We start from the raw sequence: 18,354 nt of genomic DNA on the forward strand, positions 1-18,354 counted from the left end.
TCTCGTGTTGCAGCCATGATTCATTTTCAGTCCACTTGGTGCAACAGCTCTCCAAGGTGTGATCACTCCTTTTTAGATGCAGACTAACAAGCAGATGTGATTTGATGCAGGTGTTAGTTTTGGGGATGAAAATTTACAGGGTGATTCCATAATTTATTCCTCAGAATTGAGTGAGTCCATATTTTTTTCCTCTGCTTGGTCTAAAAAAGTAACCGTTACTGACTGCCACAATCTTTTTTTTCTTGATTTCTTATAGTGTTTCTTAAAGCCAGAAAATTGCCATTTGAAATAACTTTAGTTTTGTGTCATGTCTGTGATCTGCTTTTTTTCTACAAAATTAAACAACTGAATGAACATCCTCCGAGGCCGGTGATTCCATAATTTTTGCCAGGGGTTGTATGACACACAAGCCGAGGCTGAGTGTTAACTGGTCAAATTGATGCCGATGTCTCACTGGACCAAGAACCATCATTTCAGTCTTATCAGAGTTTAAAAGTAGGAAGTTTCTAGACATCCAGCTTTTCACTGCTGCAAGGCAATCTTCTAAGGATTTTATGTGAACGAGATTACCAGCAGTTATCAGCATGTACAGTTGTGTTCAGAATAATAGTAGTGCTATGTGACTAAAAAGATTAATCCAGGTTTTGAGTATATTTCTTATTGTTACATGGGAAACAAGGTACCAGTAGATTCAGTAGATTCTCACAAATCCAACAAGACCAAGCATTCATGATATGCACACTCTTAAGGCTATGAAATTGGGCTATTAGTAAAAAAAAGTAGAAAAGGGGGTGTTCTGCTTGTAACAAACAGTTTCAGCTCGGAGCATATTGAGGCCTCAAAGAAAGTTTTGTTTGAGGTGTGTCCAAATACCTCGCAGCACAATGTTGTCCATAAAGGACATCAGTAATGTGAAGCTGTGTTTAAAAATACTGAACGAGTGTGGGGACAGTATACCAAGATTTGTGTCGCACTTTCTGGATGACTTGCCACCGGTTTCATTCAGTCATATTGATGCGGCAGCGCTATTAACGCGGATGGAGAAATTATACAGTGACATCGGATGAATGAAAATGTCTGTGGAGAAACAAACTAGCGTCTGTGAAACTCTCCATGCTGTTGTGGACTCTATGGACAGACAAATATCTGCTATGGAGAAGCAGGGTCGTCACTTCGAATCATCTGCCATGAACAAGCCGGGGAACTGCGGTGGAACCACAGATGAGGAAGCCGAGCAGCATGTGCGGCCAGAGCCCTGTGCGGATGAACCGCTGCCACCACTGTCTCCAACATGGAGCACAGTTGTGCGCCGTGGACACCCGAGGACGGTGGATGTTAAGCCTGTTGGCACGGCAAAGGCTGGGAAATCGAATGCTTTCAAACGTGAACGTAAAATTCCTGGCATCGTTGGGACCGGAGCTGTCTCTAATATACACACTGTGAAGACAAAGTTGGTGAGTGTTTTTGCAACCAGGTTTGATCCCAGTGTGGAAGTTGAAACACTGAGTGACTATTTGAAAGAAAAGCTGGGTCGGGACGTTAAATGCCATAAAATTGAGACTACACATGGCAGATTCAGCTCTTTTCACATCGCTGCTGAGTGCAGTGAAATTGCAGACATGTATGCACCTGAGCTTTGGCCAGCTGGCGTGTTTGTAAGGCGATTCTATGAACCGCGCATGAGGAAGGTGCATGATTCTGTTAAAGCTACAGATGGGCAGGTGCATGAAAGAAGCCGTGCTCCAAATGGTGCTTTTGGCACTGAAGCTTGCGAGCAGTAGGCAAGTTGACGCATGGCTGTAACAAACCTTTGAAGTGACTGAAACAAAGTTTTGAATTGTGTCTTATAATGTGTGTGGTTTGCACGTGGGCCACAGCGATGCTGATAAAGCTCGGCGCTTTGTGGTCCATACGCTCTGAATGACTGTGACATACTGTGCCTACAAGAGACCTGGTTATCGAAACAAGACTTGAATAAATTGAATTCTTTGAATGTGAATTTTCATGGTGCTGGTGAATCCACCACAGACCTCAGCACGAGGATCGTCCGTGGTAAAATACCGGGCGGAGTTGCCATCCTGTGGAACACTAAATATGACTCAGCAGTCAGAGTTCTAAGATTGAATGTTGGCTGGGCTATTGGGCTGGAACTCAGTTTTAATGATAAGAGATGCGTAATATTAAATGTGTACATGCCTTATGAATCATGTGAATTAGAAGATGAGTTTATATACAAACTGGCATTTATGAAATCATTCATTGGAGAAAATGGAACAACATGTGTCTGTGTGATTGGAGACTTTAATGCTGATTTGTCAAGTAATTCATCTGTTTTTGGGAATCATCTAGTACAGTTTTGTGAAGACAGTAATATGTTTCTGTCGAGTAAAGTGTTCCTACCAGATACTAGCTTCACCTATATTAGTGAAGCTTGACATTCCACCTCCTGGCTGGATCATTGTGTCTGTACTACAGATGCCCATGCTTCTTTGTGTCAAGTTGATATTTTATATAATCATGCTTTATCTGATCATATACCTTTAAGTATTAATCTGAATGTGGATAGAATGCCAGCAGTTTTGGAAAAAACAAATGGCAGTTGTACTTTCAAACTTGACTGGTCTAAAGTAACAGAACAAGAGATTAATAAATATAAAATAGTGACAGGGGAGTTGTTTCAAACTGTTAAATTACCCAGAGAGGCATTGATGTGTCTAAACCCAAACTGTAAGAATCTGCAACATACTAGTGAACTGTGTATATTATATGAAAATATAATACAAGTGCTCAAAGATACCAGTGTATGCCGTCATTGTAGAAAAGATAGAAATTTTAGTAAACCTGGATGGAAGAAGTTTGTGGCTGAACATTATGCATCAGCCAGAGAAGCCTTTAAAATGTGGCGTGAAGCTGGGAAGCCTAGACAGCGGCCATTGTTTGATCTTAAAAAAAGCCACTACGTCCAGATTTAAAAATGCACTTCGTTACATTAAAATAAATGAAAATGCAATGCGAGCAGCCTCTCTTGCTAGAAGATTACAGGATAATAATTATTATGAATTTTGGAATGAAGTTACAGTCATGAACAATGCAAAAACACTTTTGCCATTCAACATGGAAGGCGTACATGGAAAATATCACAGATTTGTGGCGCAAACATTACTGTGACTTATTTAATTCTGTAAAAAGTGAGACTGTTGTACCTGAAAATCTTGCTATGACTGAGGACTTTGTAGTTTGTACTAGTGAAATCTATGAATCAATCCTGAAGCTTAAAAATAATAAAGCTTGTGGGTTGGATTGTATTACAACAGAACATCTGAAATATTCCAGCTATAGATTATGTCCCCTCTTATCAGTGTGCTTTACTGGTTTCTTAATCCATGGATTTTTACCTGAATCTATTACATCTGTTGTTTTGGCTCCTGTCATTAAAGATAAGGCAGCAAAATTGAATAGTTTGCAAAATTACAGGCCCATTGCCCTTGCCAGCATTGTGTCAAAAGTTTTAGAGAATATATTGTACTCAAGGCTTGAATTCTATATTCAGTCAATTGCCAATCAGGCCATGTATGTAAAGTGGGACAGTGTCCTGAACCCTTTCATGTCAGCAGTGGTGTCCGTTAAGGGGGGATTCTCTCTACAGTTCTTTTTAATGTTAACACTGATTAATTGTCCTCAAAGTTAAACAGATGTAAAACTGGCTGTGTCACTGGTGCAACAATTGTTATCCATCTCATGTATGCAGATGATTTGGTGTTAATCTGTCCATACAGTGCTGGGATGCAAGAACTGTTAAAAATCTGTTCTGTGTTTGGGAAAGAACATGATGTTATGTATAATCCTACAAAGAGAAGCATGATGATTGTGAGAAGTAAGGAGGACAAAAATATGATCTTCCCAGCTTTTTATTTATGTGATAAGCCACTCATGGTCTTTAATGAGGTCAAATATCTTGTTATGCAACGATTAGAAGACTCTGAAAATGCCATCATACAGACAGACAAATCCTCAACTGAGCTACTGTCGTTACACCTCTGTACTGAGAAGTCATTGGATGGAGAGGTTGTTATCTCCGCCAAGGAGGTTATGTTTTCGGTCGCGTTTGTTTGTTTGTCTGTTTGTCTGTCTGTTTGTCAGCAGGATAACTCAAAAAGTTTTTAACAGATTTTGATGAAATTTTGTGGAGTGGTTGGAAATGACAAGAGGAACAAGTGATTAAATTGTAGTGGTGATCTGGATCACAATCCGGATCCAGGAATTTTTTAAAGGATTCTTCACCATTGCGGGATAGGGGGAATTTTGACATTCTACACTCAACAAAAATATAAACGCAACACTTTTGGTTTTGCTCCCATTTTGTATGAGATGAACTCAAAGATCTAAAACTTTTTCCACATACACAATATCACCATTTCCCTCAAATATTGTTCACAAACCAGTCTAAATCTGTGATAGTGAGCACTTCTCCTTTGCTGAGATAATCCATCCCACCTCACAGGTGTGCCATATCAAGATGCTGATTAGACACCATGATTAGTGCACAGGTGTGCCTTAGACTGCCCACAATAAAAGGCCACTCTGAAAGGTGCAGTTTTGTTTTATTGGGGGGGGGGATACCAGTCAGTATCTGGTGTGACCACCATTTGCCTCATGCAGTGCAACACATCTCTTTCGCATAGAGTTGATCAGGTTGTCAATTGTGGCCTGTGGAATGTTGGTCCACTCCTCTTCAATGGCTGTGCGAAGTTGCTGGATATTGGCAGGAACTGGTACACGCTGTCATATACGCCGGTCCAGAGCATCCCAAACATGCTCAATGGGTGACATGTCCGGTGAGTATGCCGGCCATGCAAGAACTGGAACATTTTCAGCTTCCAAGAATTGTGTACAGATCCTTGCAACATGGGGCCGTGCATTATCCTGCTGCAACATGAGGTGATGTTCTTGGATGTATGGCACAACAATGGGCCTCAGGATCTCGTCACGGTATCTCTGTGCATTCAAAATGCCATCAATAAAATGCACCTGTGTTCTTCGTCCATAACAGACGCCTGCCCATACCATAACCCCACCGCCACCATGGGCCACTCGATCCACAACATTGACATCAAAAAACCACTCACCCACACGACGCCACACACGCTGTCTGCCATCTGCGCTGGACAGTGTGAACCGGGATTCATTCGTGAGGAGAACACCTCTCCAACGTGCCAAACGCCAGCGAATGTGAGCATTTGCCCACTCAAGTCAGTTACGACGACGAACTGGAGTCAGGTCGAGACCCCGATGAGGACGACGAGCATGCAGATGAGCTTCCCTGAGACGGTTTCTGACAGTTTGTGCAGAAATTCTTTGGTTATGCAAACCGATTGTTTCAGCAGCTGTCCGAGTGGCTGGTCTCAGACGATCTTGGAGGTGAACATGCTGGATGTGGAGTTCCTGGGCTGGTGTGGTTACACGTGGTCTGCGGTTGTGAGGCTGGTTGGATGTACTGCCAAATTCTCTGAAATGCCTTTGGAGACGGCTTATGGTAGAGAAATCAACATTCAATACATGAGCAACAGCTCTGGTTGACATTCCTGCTGTCAGCATGCCAATTGCACCCTCCCTCAAATCTTGCGACATCTGTGGCATTGTGCTGTGTGATAAAACTGCACCTTTCAGAGTGGCCTTTTATTGTGGGCAGTCTAAGGCACACCTGTGCACTAATCATGGTGTCTAATCAGCATCTTGATATGGCACACCTGTGAGGTGGGATGGATTATCTCAGCAAAGGAGAAGTGCTCACTATCACAGATTTAGACTGGTTTGTGAACAATATTTGAGGGAAATGGTGATATTGTGTATGTGGAAAAAGTTTTAGATCTTTGAGTTCATCTCATACAAAATGGGAGCAAAACCAAAAGTGTTGCATTTATATTTTTGTTGAGTGTAGTTTCTAACTCCACAAAAACAAGGCAGAAAGGCTTGAAAAAAATTAGGTTGTTACATAGTCAAATGTTCTATCAGACAACAAAGTTTGGTGATGATCGGATCCGGATTCCGGATCTGGTGATCCAGAATTTGCAAAAATATAGGGAAAATAGAAAATGTGTCAGTGTGAGGTGACAAATGAAGCTAGAGATCCACTAACACCAAATTCTAGCTGAATCTGTACTGATTCAGTAAGGTGTCATCAGATTTGATATAGCTTCAAATGTTATGACGCTAGATCCAGAAGAAAACCGCCATTACCGAAAAATCATTTTTATACAATAACTTTTGAACTAATAAAGACATAAAAGTGATTCCAAGTTCTAGTGGTATGTTTTCATGGTCAAGGATGTCAAATATACAGGAAAGAAAAGTGTAGTTAGTTTTTCAATACACTAGGGTCAAGATTATGTTTCTTAAATAATGGTTTAATCACTGCAGATTTGAAACATTTAGGAACAGGTCCAGAAGTTAAAGAAAGATTAATAATTTCCAGCATAGGCGGCCCAAGAGTGGACCACAGGTCCTTAAACAGTTTTGTTGGTATGGGATCAAATAAGCAGGTTGTGCTTTTTATTGACGTTACAAGTTTTATCAGCATGCCTAGAGAGATACAATCATATTCTGTAAATCTAGGTAATACCTCAGTAATGGCACCCACCTCAATAGCAGGGTGTAGTGGCTGGGTTAAGGCATGCTGGGATATGTTTAACCTAATGTCTTCTATTTTCTTCTCAAAGTAATCCAGGAAATCTTGTGCTGTAAAAGGAGAGCGAACTACAGGTGGTTGTCCATGAATAAGTGTTGCCACCATGTCGAACAAGAACTTTGAGTTATGCTTGTTTTTGTTGATCAAATCAGAGTAGTAGGTCCACTTTGTAGCCAGTAATGCATGCTTATAGTCTAAGATAGCATCACGCCAAACAAGGTGGAATACTTCTAATTTTGAACAACGCCATTTCCGTTCTACACCTCTGGCCTTATGCTTGAGGTCACACAAGTAATCACTGAACCAAGGTGACTGTGTTTTGGGGGAGAGCGGTTTTAACACAGGTGGTGCAGTCATGTTGAGTGTAGTTTTGAGCACTGAGTTTAAACTATCCACAAGTCTTTCTACTGATTGGGTATTTGCCAGATGTGAAGCTAAGACATCAGGCAGTCTAGCTTCAAGTTCAATCGTAGTTGAGGAGTTGATGCGTCGCTGCAGTGATAAATAAGGTTGTTGTTCCACTAAACATGGCAACGAAACTGTAAACTTAATGAGTGATGAGAGACCATTGATGTACAGTGGTCCCTCGCTATAATGCATTTCACCTTTCGTGGCCTTGCAGTTTCGCGGATTTTTTAGTCCAGTTTTGCATGCTTTTTTTTTTTTTTTTTTTTTTTACAGCGCATTGTTCTGCGTCCTCGTAACTGTGTTTTTCACTCGGAAGAAGACACCTGCACCGAGGTGTCACTCAGTGTAAAAAAGACGCGACAGCGGAGCGGCGCCACGACGAAGAGGCACGGTCAGAGGAACTGTGAAATACTTGTCACTATTAATTTCTTATGTGTCCAACCTCGTAGGTTGATCATTAAAATTAAATTCTTTAGTTCTAAAAGCCATCATAATTATTTATAGGAAAACGTTCTATTTTTTTTTTTTCTGCTATGGTTTGAACTTTGAGTGTTTACACAGGAGAGAAAAGTGAGAAAATGTTAATGCCTATTTGAGAAAAGTGTATAATGTGTGTAGTGAGGGGTCTTACAGCCTTAAAACATCTATAATAATTATAAAAAATAACGCTGACTACTTTGCGGATTTCGCCTTTCACAGGTTATTCTTAGAATGTAACTCCTGCGATAAACAAGGGACCACTGTATATTTGTGACAGCAGTACCACGTGCAAGAACTGAATCCAGGGTATTTCCACTAATGTGTGTTGAGTCCTGAATGCATTGCATCCTACTACATCCACAATTTCCATAAATGATATGTAGAGGGGATCAGAAGGTTTATTTATATGAACGTTAAAGTCACCAATGATCAGAATGTTATCTGCACTAGTTGACAAGTTAGAGATGAATGTACCATGCTCCAGAATGATCAAAGTTAAAATGTTTAAAAAAAAATGCTTAAAACGTTTCAGTTTATGATGACGGTATTAAAAATTCATGCTGTATTAAGTGAGTGTCTTTGGGATGATCTATAAAGAGTTATGTGTGTGACTGTGAGTTTTTTTTTTTTTTCTTCTTTTGTTGCCACAACTCTGTTCTTGAGGTGGCTGCAGAGGAGACTGTCGGCAGTGTTCCAAAATCAGCAGCAGACGTTTCTCGGTGTGACTGGGGCTTAAGGTGGAGCGCCTGTACTTTCTTAACAAGCCCCCAGATGTTAATTTTTGAGACTTGCTGCCATCAGCAAACAGATTTGCAAAAACTCTACAGTTGACAAGTCGTCCAACCCAAAGGATCAGGTTTTCCAGTAAATGTGTGTGTGTGTGTGTGTGTGTGTGTGTGTGTGTGTGTGTGTGTGTGTGTGTGTGTGTGTGTGTGTGTGTGTGTGTGTGTGTGTGTGTGTGTGTGTGTGTGTGTGTGAGTCCAGATGGCGTCTCTGGCAGTGACCAACTGGCCGAAGCCCATCCCTCTTATTCCCTGTCTGTCATGGTCCACTGCATCCAGTGTCTTCACCAAGGTAATAAAAAGGTGTGTGTGTGTGTGTGTGTAATATTATGTATTCCAGCAGCCTTACTGGATACCAAGAGTACTAGGAAATGAAAACTGTAAAAGTATTTACCAACAGATAGCTTTCTTTTGTCCCTGTAGTGCAGCAGATAACAGAATATTTGCAGAGGAATCCTTCAAATCCAGTTACAAGCACCAAAGTTTGATTGTGTATATATTTTGGTACATATTTTAGAAAAATAACATTAGCCATTTGAATTTTCAATAGGGGGCCAAGTAGGGGTCAGTTGAAGAACTGCATAGGGGTAAAAAAAAATGTTCCAATCATATTGAAAGCTCTACCACATTATGTGTCTGATCACAAAGATCCCAAAAAGGTATAGTTTGGACAATCTGTGACTGAATGTTATGGAGTTATGGGGTAAAAAGAGCAAGAATGGTGACAAAGGTCATTTTCAGTTTGTACAGGGGTCAAAAGTTAAAGCTGCTCCAGTCTTTGTAAAATGTGATGCAAGCTATTTGGTTGAGTTAATAGTGGTTTAAAAAGGAATAGTTTGGACCATGTGTCATGCTTAGTTATGTTACAGGGTAACATATGTCACATGTCATAGAATCCAATGAATGTTGACCTTGTTTGACCTTTACTTTGGAGACCAAACATTCAACACAGTCAGAACTATTCCATTTGTTAATCCTATTAGTTCAACCAGTAGTTTGCACCACGTTTTACCAAAAGTGGAGCAACTTTAACTTTTGACCCCTGTACAAACTGAAATTGACCTTTGTCCCCTTCTTGCTGTTTTTACCCCATAACTCCAGAACATTCAGTCACAGATAGTCCAAACTATACCTTTTTGGAATCTTTGTGATCAGACACATAATGTGGTATTGTCAGGGTCAAAACACGTTACCCCTTACGGACACTTAAAAATGAATGGACGCAAGACCAGCAAGTCTTTTGTCTCAGAGCAGTCTCAGAGCAGTCACCACCTCTCTCTCGACTCTCGTCAAACTGTCTCCCTGTGTTCAGCATCCTTTTATTCATTCAAACAGTCAAACAGATGGTGTTATCATAGTGTTATAGTGACATTGTCAGACGCCTTGAGTGGAAGCAAACATCCTGATAATATACGTTGTGACTATATATATATCTATATCAGTTGTGCTGACCCTAACCCTAAAAAACATCACGCATTCTCATATGCCACAGTGGCATCGGCAAGTGGTTGCTGCATGGGTTCGTAGGTTTCATCATGTTGTTGCTTTAGGACTTGGTGCTGTAGGAAGGAACGAGTCATCACTTGAGAGAACATGCTATGAATACATGGAAGCACACAGAGCATGAGAACACAAAACATAATCAAACCAACAATGAGTGGTATACATGTTTTCAAAAGGAGTTGCCACCAAGTTCCAGATGTGAACCAAGACCAGAAGTCCCAGCTTTTTGAGTTCATGGTAGTCTGCACAGCATCTCTGGTGGTAGTCATTTCAGCAATGGCCTTTTGGATGGTTCCGCTGTCTGCAGTGTTGTCTGGTATGAAGGTGCAGCATGCAGTTCCCACTATCACGCACACACCTCCCTGTGGTGCGGTCAGAAGGTCGAGAACCATGCGATTCTGGCGCACCATCAGTCGTAGAGCGGTGAGTTCCTCCGAAGTGGCCTTTGCGAAGGTCAAGGATGAATTCATGAACTGCAGGAACTTGTATCTGGTGAGTTCCACTTCTCTTCTTATAGCGGAGATCCCAAAGTTGGGAAAGAGGGCCATGGCGATGTCTTGTCCTGTGGAGAAGATGTGGTGGTCCTTCGGAATTTCTTCATAACCTCGCTTGTTCCGGCAATGGGTTGGTGCCTTGGGTTCACTCGGGTAGTCAGGTTGAGCTGGTTGGAGCTGGTCGGGTGGTTTGAGAAGATGGTCTCTTGGGATGTACACCAGAGCCTGATGCAGTGTCACCAAACTGCAGACTCCAGACCAGTTTGGAGGTAGACTGGTGTATATGTTCGTGCCACACTGCCAACTGTAGTCCAGCAGCACTCTGGTACCTTTTGACGACGGTGCAAAGGGTGAGCAAAAACATCTGTATGGATTGTCTTTGCACCATGCTCTGTCTGACATTCGTATCCTGCTGACTGTGTTGAGCAAAGTGTGATCTCTTCTTAAAAGCCGTCTCGTTCACGTACGCACAATACGTGAAGGTGAAGTTACAGAGTGATGGTGGGATTTCTCCCACATCGTTTGTTCCGTGTCCTGCCACACACCGTCCGTAGAAGCCATAATGAGTGACACCCTCCATCACCTGAGGAGCGGTTGCTTGTGGCCAAGCCTGGTACACCGCACGACGTAACCTTTTGCAGTCGTGGGAGGTTAGAGGGTCATTTGTCTCGTGTGGCTGAAAAAGGGTGATTAGAGAGTCTTTTGTCTTATATGGCTGTGAGTAATCAGCCTGAGTCATTGTCTTGCCCCTGCCGGGGTATGTTGCCATTGCCATCAGGCATCCTGATTCCACAATTGTGGGTGTAGTCATGTAGACATTGTGTTGTGATGTAGATGTTGGCATGCGAGCACAAACATAGCAGTTAGTCATGTTGTTGGACGTGGCAGTATAGTTGATAAAGCGCTACCACATGTTGCCTTTGTAGTGATGCATCAGTGTGTCCCTCGGTAGTACTTCAGATCGACGTGTCTGTTATGGAGCGCTCCTCTTCTGCCCCATTCCTGGGTCCATCGCCATGTGAGAAGTCCAATCAATATCCCACATACTAAGACCACAACGCAACAGTTACTTTTGCGATGCCGGTGACCACGACGTTCTTGCTGCTGTTTTCCAACTGGAACGCCTTGCCCCACCAAAGCATCCTCCAGTAGCATTGTTGCTCAGCTTACAGTGTCACCAAAACACCTCGCACTAAATGAGTAGGGATCAGGTGGTTGCTTCACTGACGTTGAGACGAATCACCCCTAAACAGTGAAACCCCTTTGTGGTCAGACTTCCCCACTACTCGTTGGAGGGTCTGGCACACGCTGTAGCTTACAGTGGCTTAGGTGGATCCAACTGGGTCGCTCGGCGATTTTGACAGCGGTGGGTGTCGTCAGCAGCACTTGGTATGGCCCCTCCCAGCGTGGGCTGGACCAGCACTTTCTTTTGATGGCCTTTACGAACACCCAGTCACCGGGCTGAACCAGTGGACTGTCCTGTGGGGACAAAGAATCAGATGGCAGTAAATTTGCTTTTGACACATCTTTCTCTTGTATTAATTTTCTCATATAATCAGCTAATGTGGTCTCTTCATCAGCAGTTTCTAAGTCTTTTGGGAACACTGGCAACCTATAAGGTTTACCATATATAACTTCAAATGGTGTGAAGCTTGCTCCTGCTGGTGTAATACGCATGTAGAGTTTAACCAGGTCCAAACATTCTGGCCATGGCCTTCTCGTCTCTTCCATACATTTTTTGAGTCTGTTTTTAACAGTTCCGTTAGTTCTCTCTACCAACCCTGCACTTTGTGGGTGATAGGCGCAATGATTTTTCAAAGTTATTTGTAAATTGTCTGCCATCCTAGATATCACTTTATTTACAAAATGAGGTCCATTATCAATCAATCAATCAATTTTTTTTTTTATATAGCGCCAAATCACAACAAACAGTTGCCCCAAGGCGCCTTATACTGCAAGGCAAGGCCATACAATAATTATGTAAAACCCCAACGGTCAAAACGACCCCCTGTGAGCAAGCACTTGGCTACAGTGGGAAGGAAAAACTCCCTTTTAACAGGAAGAAACCTCCAGCAGAACCAGGCTCAGGGAGGGGCAGTCTTCTGCTGGGACTGGTTGGGGCTGAGAGAGAGAACCAGGAAAAAGACATGCTGTGGAGGGGAGCAGAGATCGATCACTAATGATTAAATGCAGAGTGGTGCATACAGAGCAAAAGAGAAAGAAACAGTGCATCGTGGGAACCCCCCAGCAGTCTAAGTCTATAGCAGCATAACTAAGGGATGGTTCAGGGTCACCTGATCCAGCCCTAACTATAAGCTTTAGCAAAAAGGAAAGTTTTAAGCCTAATCTTAAAAGTAGAGAGGGTGTCTGTCTCCCTGATCTGAATTGGGAGCTGGTTCCACAGGAGAGGAGCCTGAAAGCTGAAGGCTCTGCCTCCCATTCTACTCTTACAAACCCTAGGAACTACAAGTAAGCCTGCAGTCTGAGAGCGAAGCGCTCTATTGGGGTGATATGGTACTACGAGGTCCCTAAGATAAGATGGGACCTGATTATTCAAAACCTTATAAGTAAGAAGAAGAATTTTAAATTCTATTCTAGAATTAACAGGAAGCCAAAGAAGAGAGGCCAATATGGGTGAGATATGCTCTCTCCTTCTAGTCCCCGTTAGTACTCTAGCTGCAGCATTTTGAATTAACTGAAGGCTTTTTAGGGAACTTTTAGGACAACCTGATAATAATGAATTACAATAGTCCAGCCTAGAGGAAATAAATGCATGAATTAGTTTTTCAGCATCACTCTGAGACAAGACCTTTCTAATTTTAGAGATATTGCGTAAATGCAAAAAAGCAGTCCTACATATTTGTTTAATATGCGCTTTGAATGACATATCCTGATCAAAAATGACTCCAAGATTTCTCACAGTATTACTAGAGGTCAGGGTAATGCCATCCACAGTAAGGATCTGATTAGACACCATGTTTCTAAGATTTGTGGGGCCAAGTACAATAACTTCAGTTTTATCTGAGTTTAAAAGCAGGAAATTAGAGGTCATCCATGTCTTTATGTCTGTAAGACAATCCTGCAGTTTAGCTAATTGGTGTGTGTCCTCTGGCTTCATGGATAGATAAAGCTGAGTATCATCTGCGTAACAATGAAAATTTAAACAATACCGTCTAATAATACTGCCTAAGGGAAGCATGTATAAAGTGAATAAAATTGGTCCTAGCACAGAACCTTGTGGAACTCCATAATTAACTTTAGTCTGTGAAGAAGATTCCCCATTTACATGAACAAATTGTAATCTATTAGACAAATATGATTCAAACCACCGCAGCGCAGTGCCTTTAATACCTATGGCATGCTCTAATCTCTAATAAAATTTTATGGTCAACAGTATCAAAAGCAGCACTGAGGTCTAACAGAACAAGCACAGAGATGAGTCCACTGTCCGAGGCCATAAGAAGATCATTTGTAACCTTCACTAATGCTGTTTCTGTACTATGATGAATTCTAAAACCTGACTGAAACTCTTCAAATAGACCATTCCTCTGCAGATGATCAGTTAGCTGTTTTACAACTACCCTCTCAAGAATCTTTGAGAGAAAAGGAAGGTTGGAGATTGGCCTATAATTAGCTTAGATAGCTGGGTCAAGTGATGGCTTTTTAAGTCAATCAATCAATCAATTTTTTTTTTATATAGCGCCAAATCACAACAAACAGTTGCCCCAAGGCGCTTTATATTGTAAGGCAAGGCCATACAATAATTATGTAAAACCCCAACGGTCAAAACGACCCCCTGTGAGCAAGCACTTGGCTACAGTGGGAAGGAAAAACTCCCTCTTAACAGGAAGTAACCTCCAGCAGAACCAGGCTCAGGGAGGGGCAGTCTTCTGCTGGGACTGGTTGGGGCTGAGGGAGAGAACCAGGAAAAAGACATGCTGTGGAGGGGAGCAGAGATCGATCACTAATGATTAAATGCAGAGTGGTGCATACAGAGCAAAAAGAGAAAGAAACAGTGCATCATGGGAACACCCAGCAGTCTACGTCTATAGCAGCATAACTAAGGGATGGTTCAGGGTCACCTGATCCAGCCCTAACTATAAGCTTTAGCAAAAAGGAAAGTTTTAAGCCTAATCTTAAAAGTAGAGAGGGTGTCTGTCTCCCTGATCTGAATTGGGAGCTGGTTCCACAGGAGAGGAGCCTGAAAGCTGAAGGCTCTGCCTCCCATTCTACTCTTACAAACCCTAGGAACTACAAGTAAGCCTGCAGTCTGAGAGCGAAGCGCTCTATTGGGGTGATATGGTACTACGAGGTCCCTAAGATAAGATGGGACCTGATTATTCAAAACCTTATAATTAAGAAGAAGAATTTTAAATTCTATTCTAGAATTAATAGGAAGCCAATGAAGAGAGGCCAATATGGGTGAGATATGCTCTCTCCTTCTAGTCCCCGTCAGTACTCTAGCTGCAGCATTTTGAATTAACTGAAGGCTTTTTAGGGAACTTTTAGGACAACCTGATAATAATGAATTACAATAGTCCAGCCTAGAGGAAATAAATGCATGAATTAGTTTTTCAGCATCACTCTGAGACAAGACCTTTCTGATTTTAGAGATATTGCGTAAATGCAAAAAAAGCAGTCCTACATATTTGTTTAATATGCGCTTTGAATGACATATCCTGATCAAAAATGACTCCAAGATTTCTCACAGTATTACTAGAGGTCAGGGTAATGCCATCCAGAGTAAGGATCTGGTTAGACACCATGTTTCTAAGATTTGTGGGGCCAAGTACAATAACTTCAGTTTTATCTGAGTTTAAAAGCAGGAAATTAGAGGTCATCCATGTCTTTATGTCTGTAAGACAATCCTGCAGTTTAGCTAATTGGTGTGTATCCTCTGGCTTCATGGATAGATAAAGCTGGGTATCATCTGCGTAACAATGAAAATTTAAACAATACCGTCTAATAATACTGCCTAAGGGAAGCATGTATAAAGTGAATAAAATTGGTCCTAGCACAGAACCTTGTGGAACTCCATAATTAACTTTAGTCTGTGAAGAAGATTCCCCATTTACATGAACAAACTGTAATCTATTAGACAAATATGATTCAAACCACCGCAGCGCAGTGCCTTTAATACCTATGGCATGCTCTAATCTCTGTAATAAAATTTTATGGTCAACAGTATCAAAAGCAGCACTGAGGTCTAACAGAACAAGCACAGAGATGAGTCCACTGTCCGAGGCCATAAGAAGATAATTTGTAACCTTCACTAATGCTGTTTCTGTACTATGATGAATTCTAAAACCTGACTGAAACTCTTCAAATAGACCATTCCTCTGCAGATGATCAGTTAGCTGTTTTACAACTACCCTTTCAAGAATTTTTGAGAGAAAAGGAAGGTTGGAGATTGGCCTATAATTAGCTAAGATAGCTGGGTCAAGTGATGGCTTTTTAAGTAATGGTTTAATTACTGCCACCTTAAAAGCCTGTGGTACATAGCCAACTAACAAAGATAGATTGATCATATTTAAGATCGAAGCATTAAATAATGGTAGGGCTTCCTTGAGCAGCCTGGTAGGAATGGGGTCTAATAAACATGTTGATGGTTTGGATGAAGTAACTAATGAAAATAACTCAGACAGAACAATCGGAGAGAAAGAGTCTAACCAAATACCGGCATCACTGAAAGCAGCCAAAGATAACGATACGTCTTTGGGATGGGTATGAGTAATTTTTTCTCTAATAGTTAAAATTTTGTTAGCAAAGAAAGTCATGAAGTCATTACTAGTTAAAGTTAATGGAATACTCAGCTCAATAGAGCTCTGACTCTTTGTCAGCCTGGCTACAGTGCTGAAAAGAAACCTGGGGTTGTTCTTATTTTCTTCAATTAGTGATGAGTAGAAAGCTGTCCTAGCTTTATGGAGGGCTTTTTTATAGAGCAACAGACTCTTTTTCCAGGCTAAGTGAAGATCTTCTAAATTAGTGAGATGCCATTTCCTCTCCAACTTACGGGTTATCTGCTTTAAGCTACGAGTTTGTGAGTTATACCACGGAGTCAGACACTTCTGATTTAAAGCTCTCTTTTTCAGAGGAGCTACAGCATCCAAAGTTGTCTTCAATGAGGATGTAAAACTATTGACGAGATACTCTATCTCACTTACAGAGTTTAGGTAGCTACTCTGCACTGTGTTGGTATATGGCATTAGAGAACATAAAGAAGGAATCATATCCTTAAACCTAGTTACAGCGCTTTCTGAAAGACTTCTAGTGTAATGAATCTTATTCCCCACTGCTGGGTAGTCCATCAGAGTAAATGTAAATGTTATTAAGAAATGATCAGACAGAAGGGAGTTTTCAGGGAATACTGTTAAGTCTTCTATTTCCATACCATAAGTCAGAACAAGATCTAAGATATGATTAAAGTGGTGGGTGGACTCATTTACTTTTTGAGCAAATGAGTAGAAAGATGTGTGATGAGTAGTGATGAGTAGAAAGATGTCCTGCTCGGGTCACAAACTGACCTAAATCTTTGTTATCACTGTAGATGGTCTCTGGAATGCCATAATTTGGCACAATAGTTTTACAAATGGCTTTTGCTACAGCTAGTGCGTCAGCTTTTGTAGATGGAACAATTTCAACCCATTTGGAAAAAGCATCAATGAGGACCAAACAATATTTATATGGTCCACTCTGATTAAGTTCAATGAAATCCATGTGCAGTGTTTGGAATGGGTATTTTGGCTGTGGAAACTGGCCTCGTTTTGGTCTCACATTCCCCTGTGGATTGTGCCTAATACATGTTGGGCACATTTTACAGTAATTTTTCGAGTAGGTAGTAAACCCAAACGTTGCAAAATGTTTGCTAATGAGGGCTACCATTCCTCCTGTGGAAACGTGACTCGGCCCGTGCAATAAAACGGCTGCTGCTTTGAACAATCTACGGGGTAGGACCGGCCTGTCATTAATGCAATCAAGTTGCTTCGTGTTGAGCACAGCTCCTTTATCTGTCCAAAGTCTTTTCTCTGTTAATGGAGCTCCCTGTTGGCAGCTCCTCAGTATCTCAACATCGATCAAGGTGGGGTCAACTTCTGCGGAATAGATGTCAGATATTCCAAATGTGCCTGAGGCAGCGGTTTTAGCAATTCCGTCAGCAAATCTATTACCAATAGATACCATGTCCGTGCCTTTGGTGTGTGCTACACATTTGCACAGAGCCAATGAGGTGGGTAAACAAATGGCAGATAAAAGGCCTTTCAGAAGAGCAGCGTGTGTTACGGGCTTGCCTGTAGACGTCACCATTCCTCTTTGCTCCCATTGTTTAGCAAAGAAAAAGACTGTTGAGAATGCATATTGACTGTCTGTGTAAACGGTTACTTTTTTGCCTTTGTCTAGGATACGAGTTCTGGTCAAAGCAATGAGCTCAGCGGCCTGAGCTGAATGTGTGTGTGTGTTATCTGTTTTGCTTCAATTACATCATTCTGTGATGTCACTACAGCGTATCCTGTCTGCGTCTCTCCTTTAGCGTTCTTGGAACAACAACCGTCAACAAACCAGACTTCTCCCTCAGACAGGGGAGTATCCGTCAAATCGGCTCTGGGGAGTTGGAGACTTTTAGTAACAACAACACAGCTGTGGGGGTTTCCTTCCTCTTCAGTGGGGAGGAGAGTAGCTGGATTCAGCGTGGTGCATCGCTTTATGACCACGTGGGGTTGTGTAGGATAAATGTCTGGCTGGTGACAGAAAAGTCATTTTAGCCTGTAACAGTAGCACATCTACTGCGTGTGGTACCAACAGTGTTGTTGGATTAAATAAAACATCAGCTGATGACTCAACGGCCATGGCTGCAGCACACACAGCTTGAACACAAGGGGGCAGTGCCTGTGCCACAGGGTCTAACCTTTTTGAATAAAATGCAATCAGTTTCAATTTGCCACCGTAAGGTTGCAGGAGCACTGACCAGATCTGCAATCAACTGTTTGTGTGAACGGTTTAGAATAAT

At 41.8% G+C, this 18,354-nt stretch overlaps 1 protein-coding gene across 3 annotated transcripts in view; it reads left to right on the forward strand.

Annotated features, from left to right (window-relative positions):
* The window catches only part of abhd18 (abhydrolase domain containing 18), a 166,715-nt gene that overhangs the window by 88,284 nt on the left and 60,077 nt on the right, over window positions 1-18,354 (forward strand). The window contains exon 7 of one of the 3 annotated variants that reach the window (XM_034180998.1): window positions 8,558-8,658. The exons of 1 other annotated variant lie outside the window; for it this stretch is intronic. In XM_034180998.1, coding sequence (XP_034036889.1) covers window positions 8,558-8,658 — 101 coding nt within the window. The remainder of the gene's footprint in view (window positions 1-8,557; window positions 8,659-18,354) is intronic. One more of the 3 variants, XM_034180999.1, reaches the window with a different exon arrangement.

The sequence above is a fragment of the Thalassophryne amazonica genome, chromosome 11 (assembly GCF_902500255.1).
Source record: "Thalassophryne amazonica chromosome 11, fThaAma1.1, whole genome shotgun sequence".
Lineage (NCBI taxonomy): Eukaryota > Metazoa > Chordata > Actinopteri > Batrachoidiformes > Batrachoididae > Thalassophryne > Thalassophryne amazonica.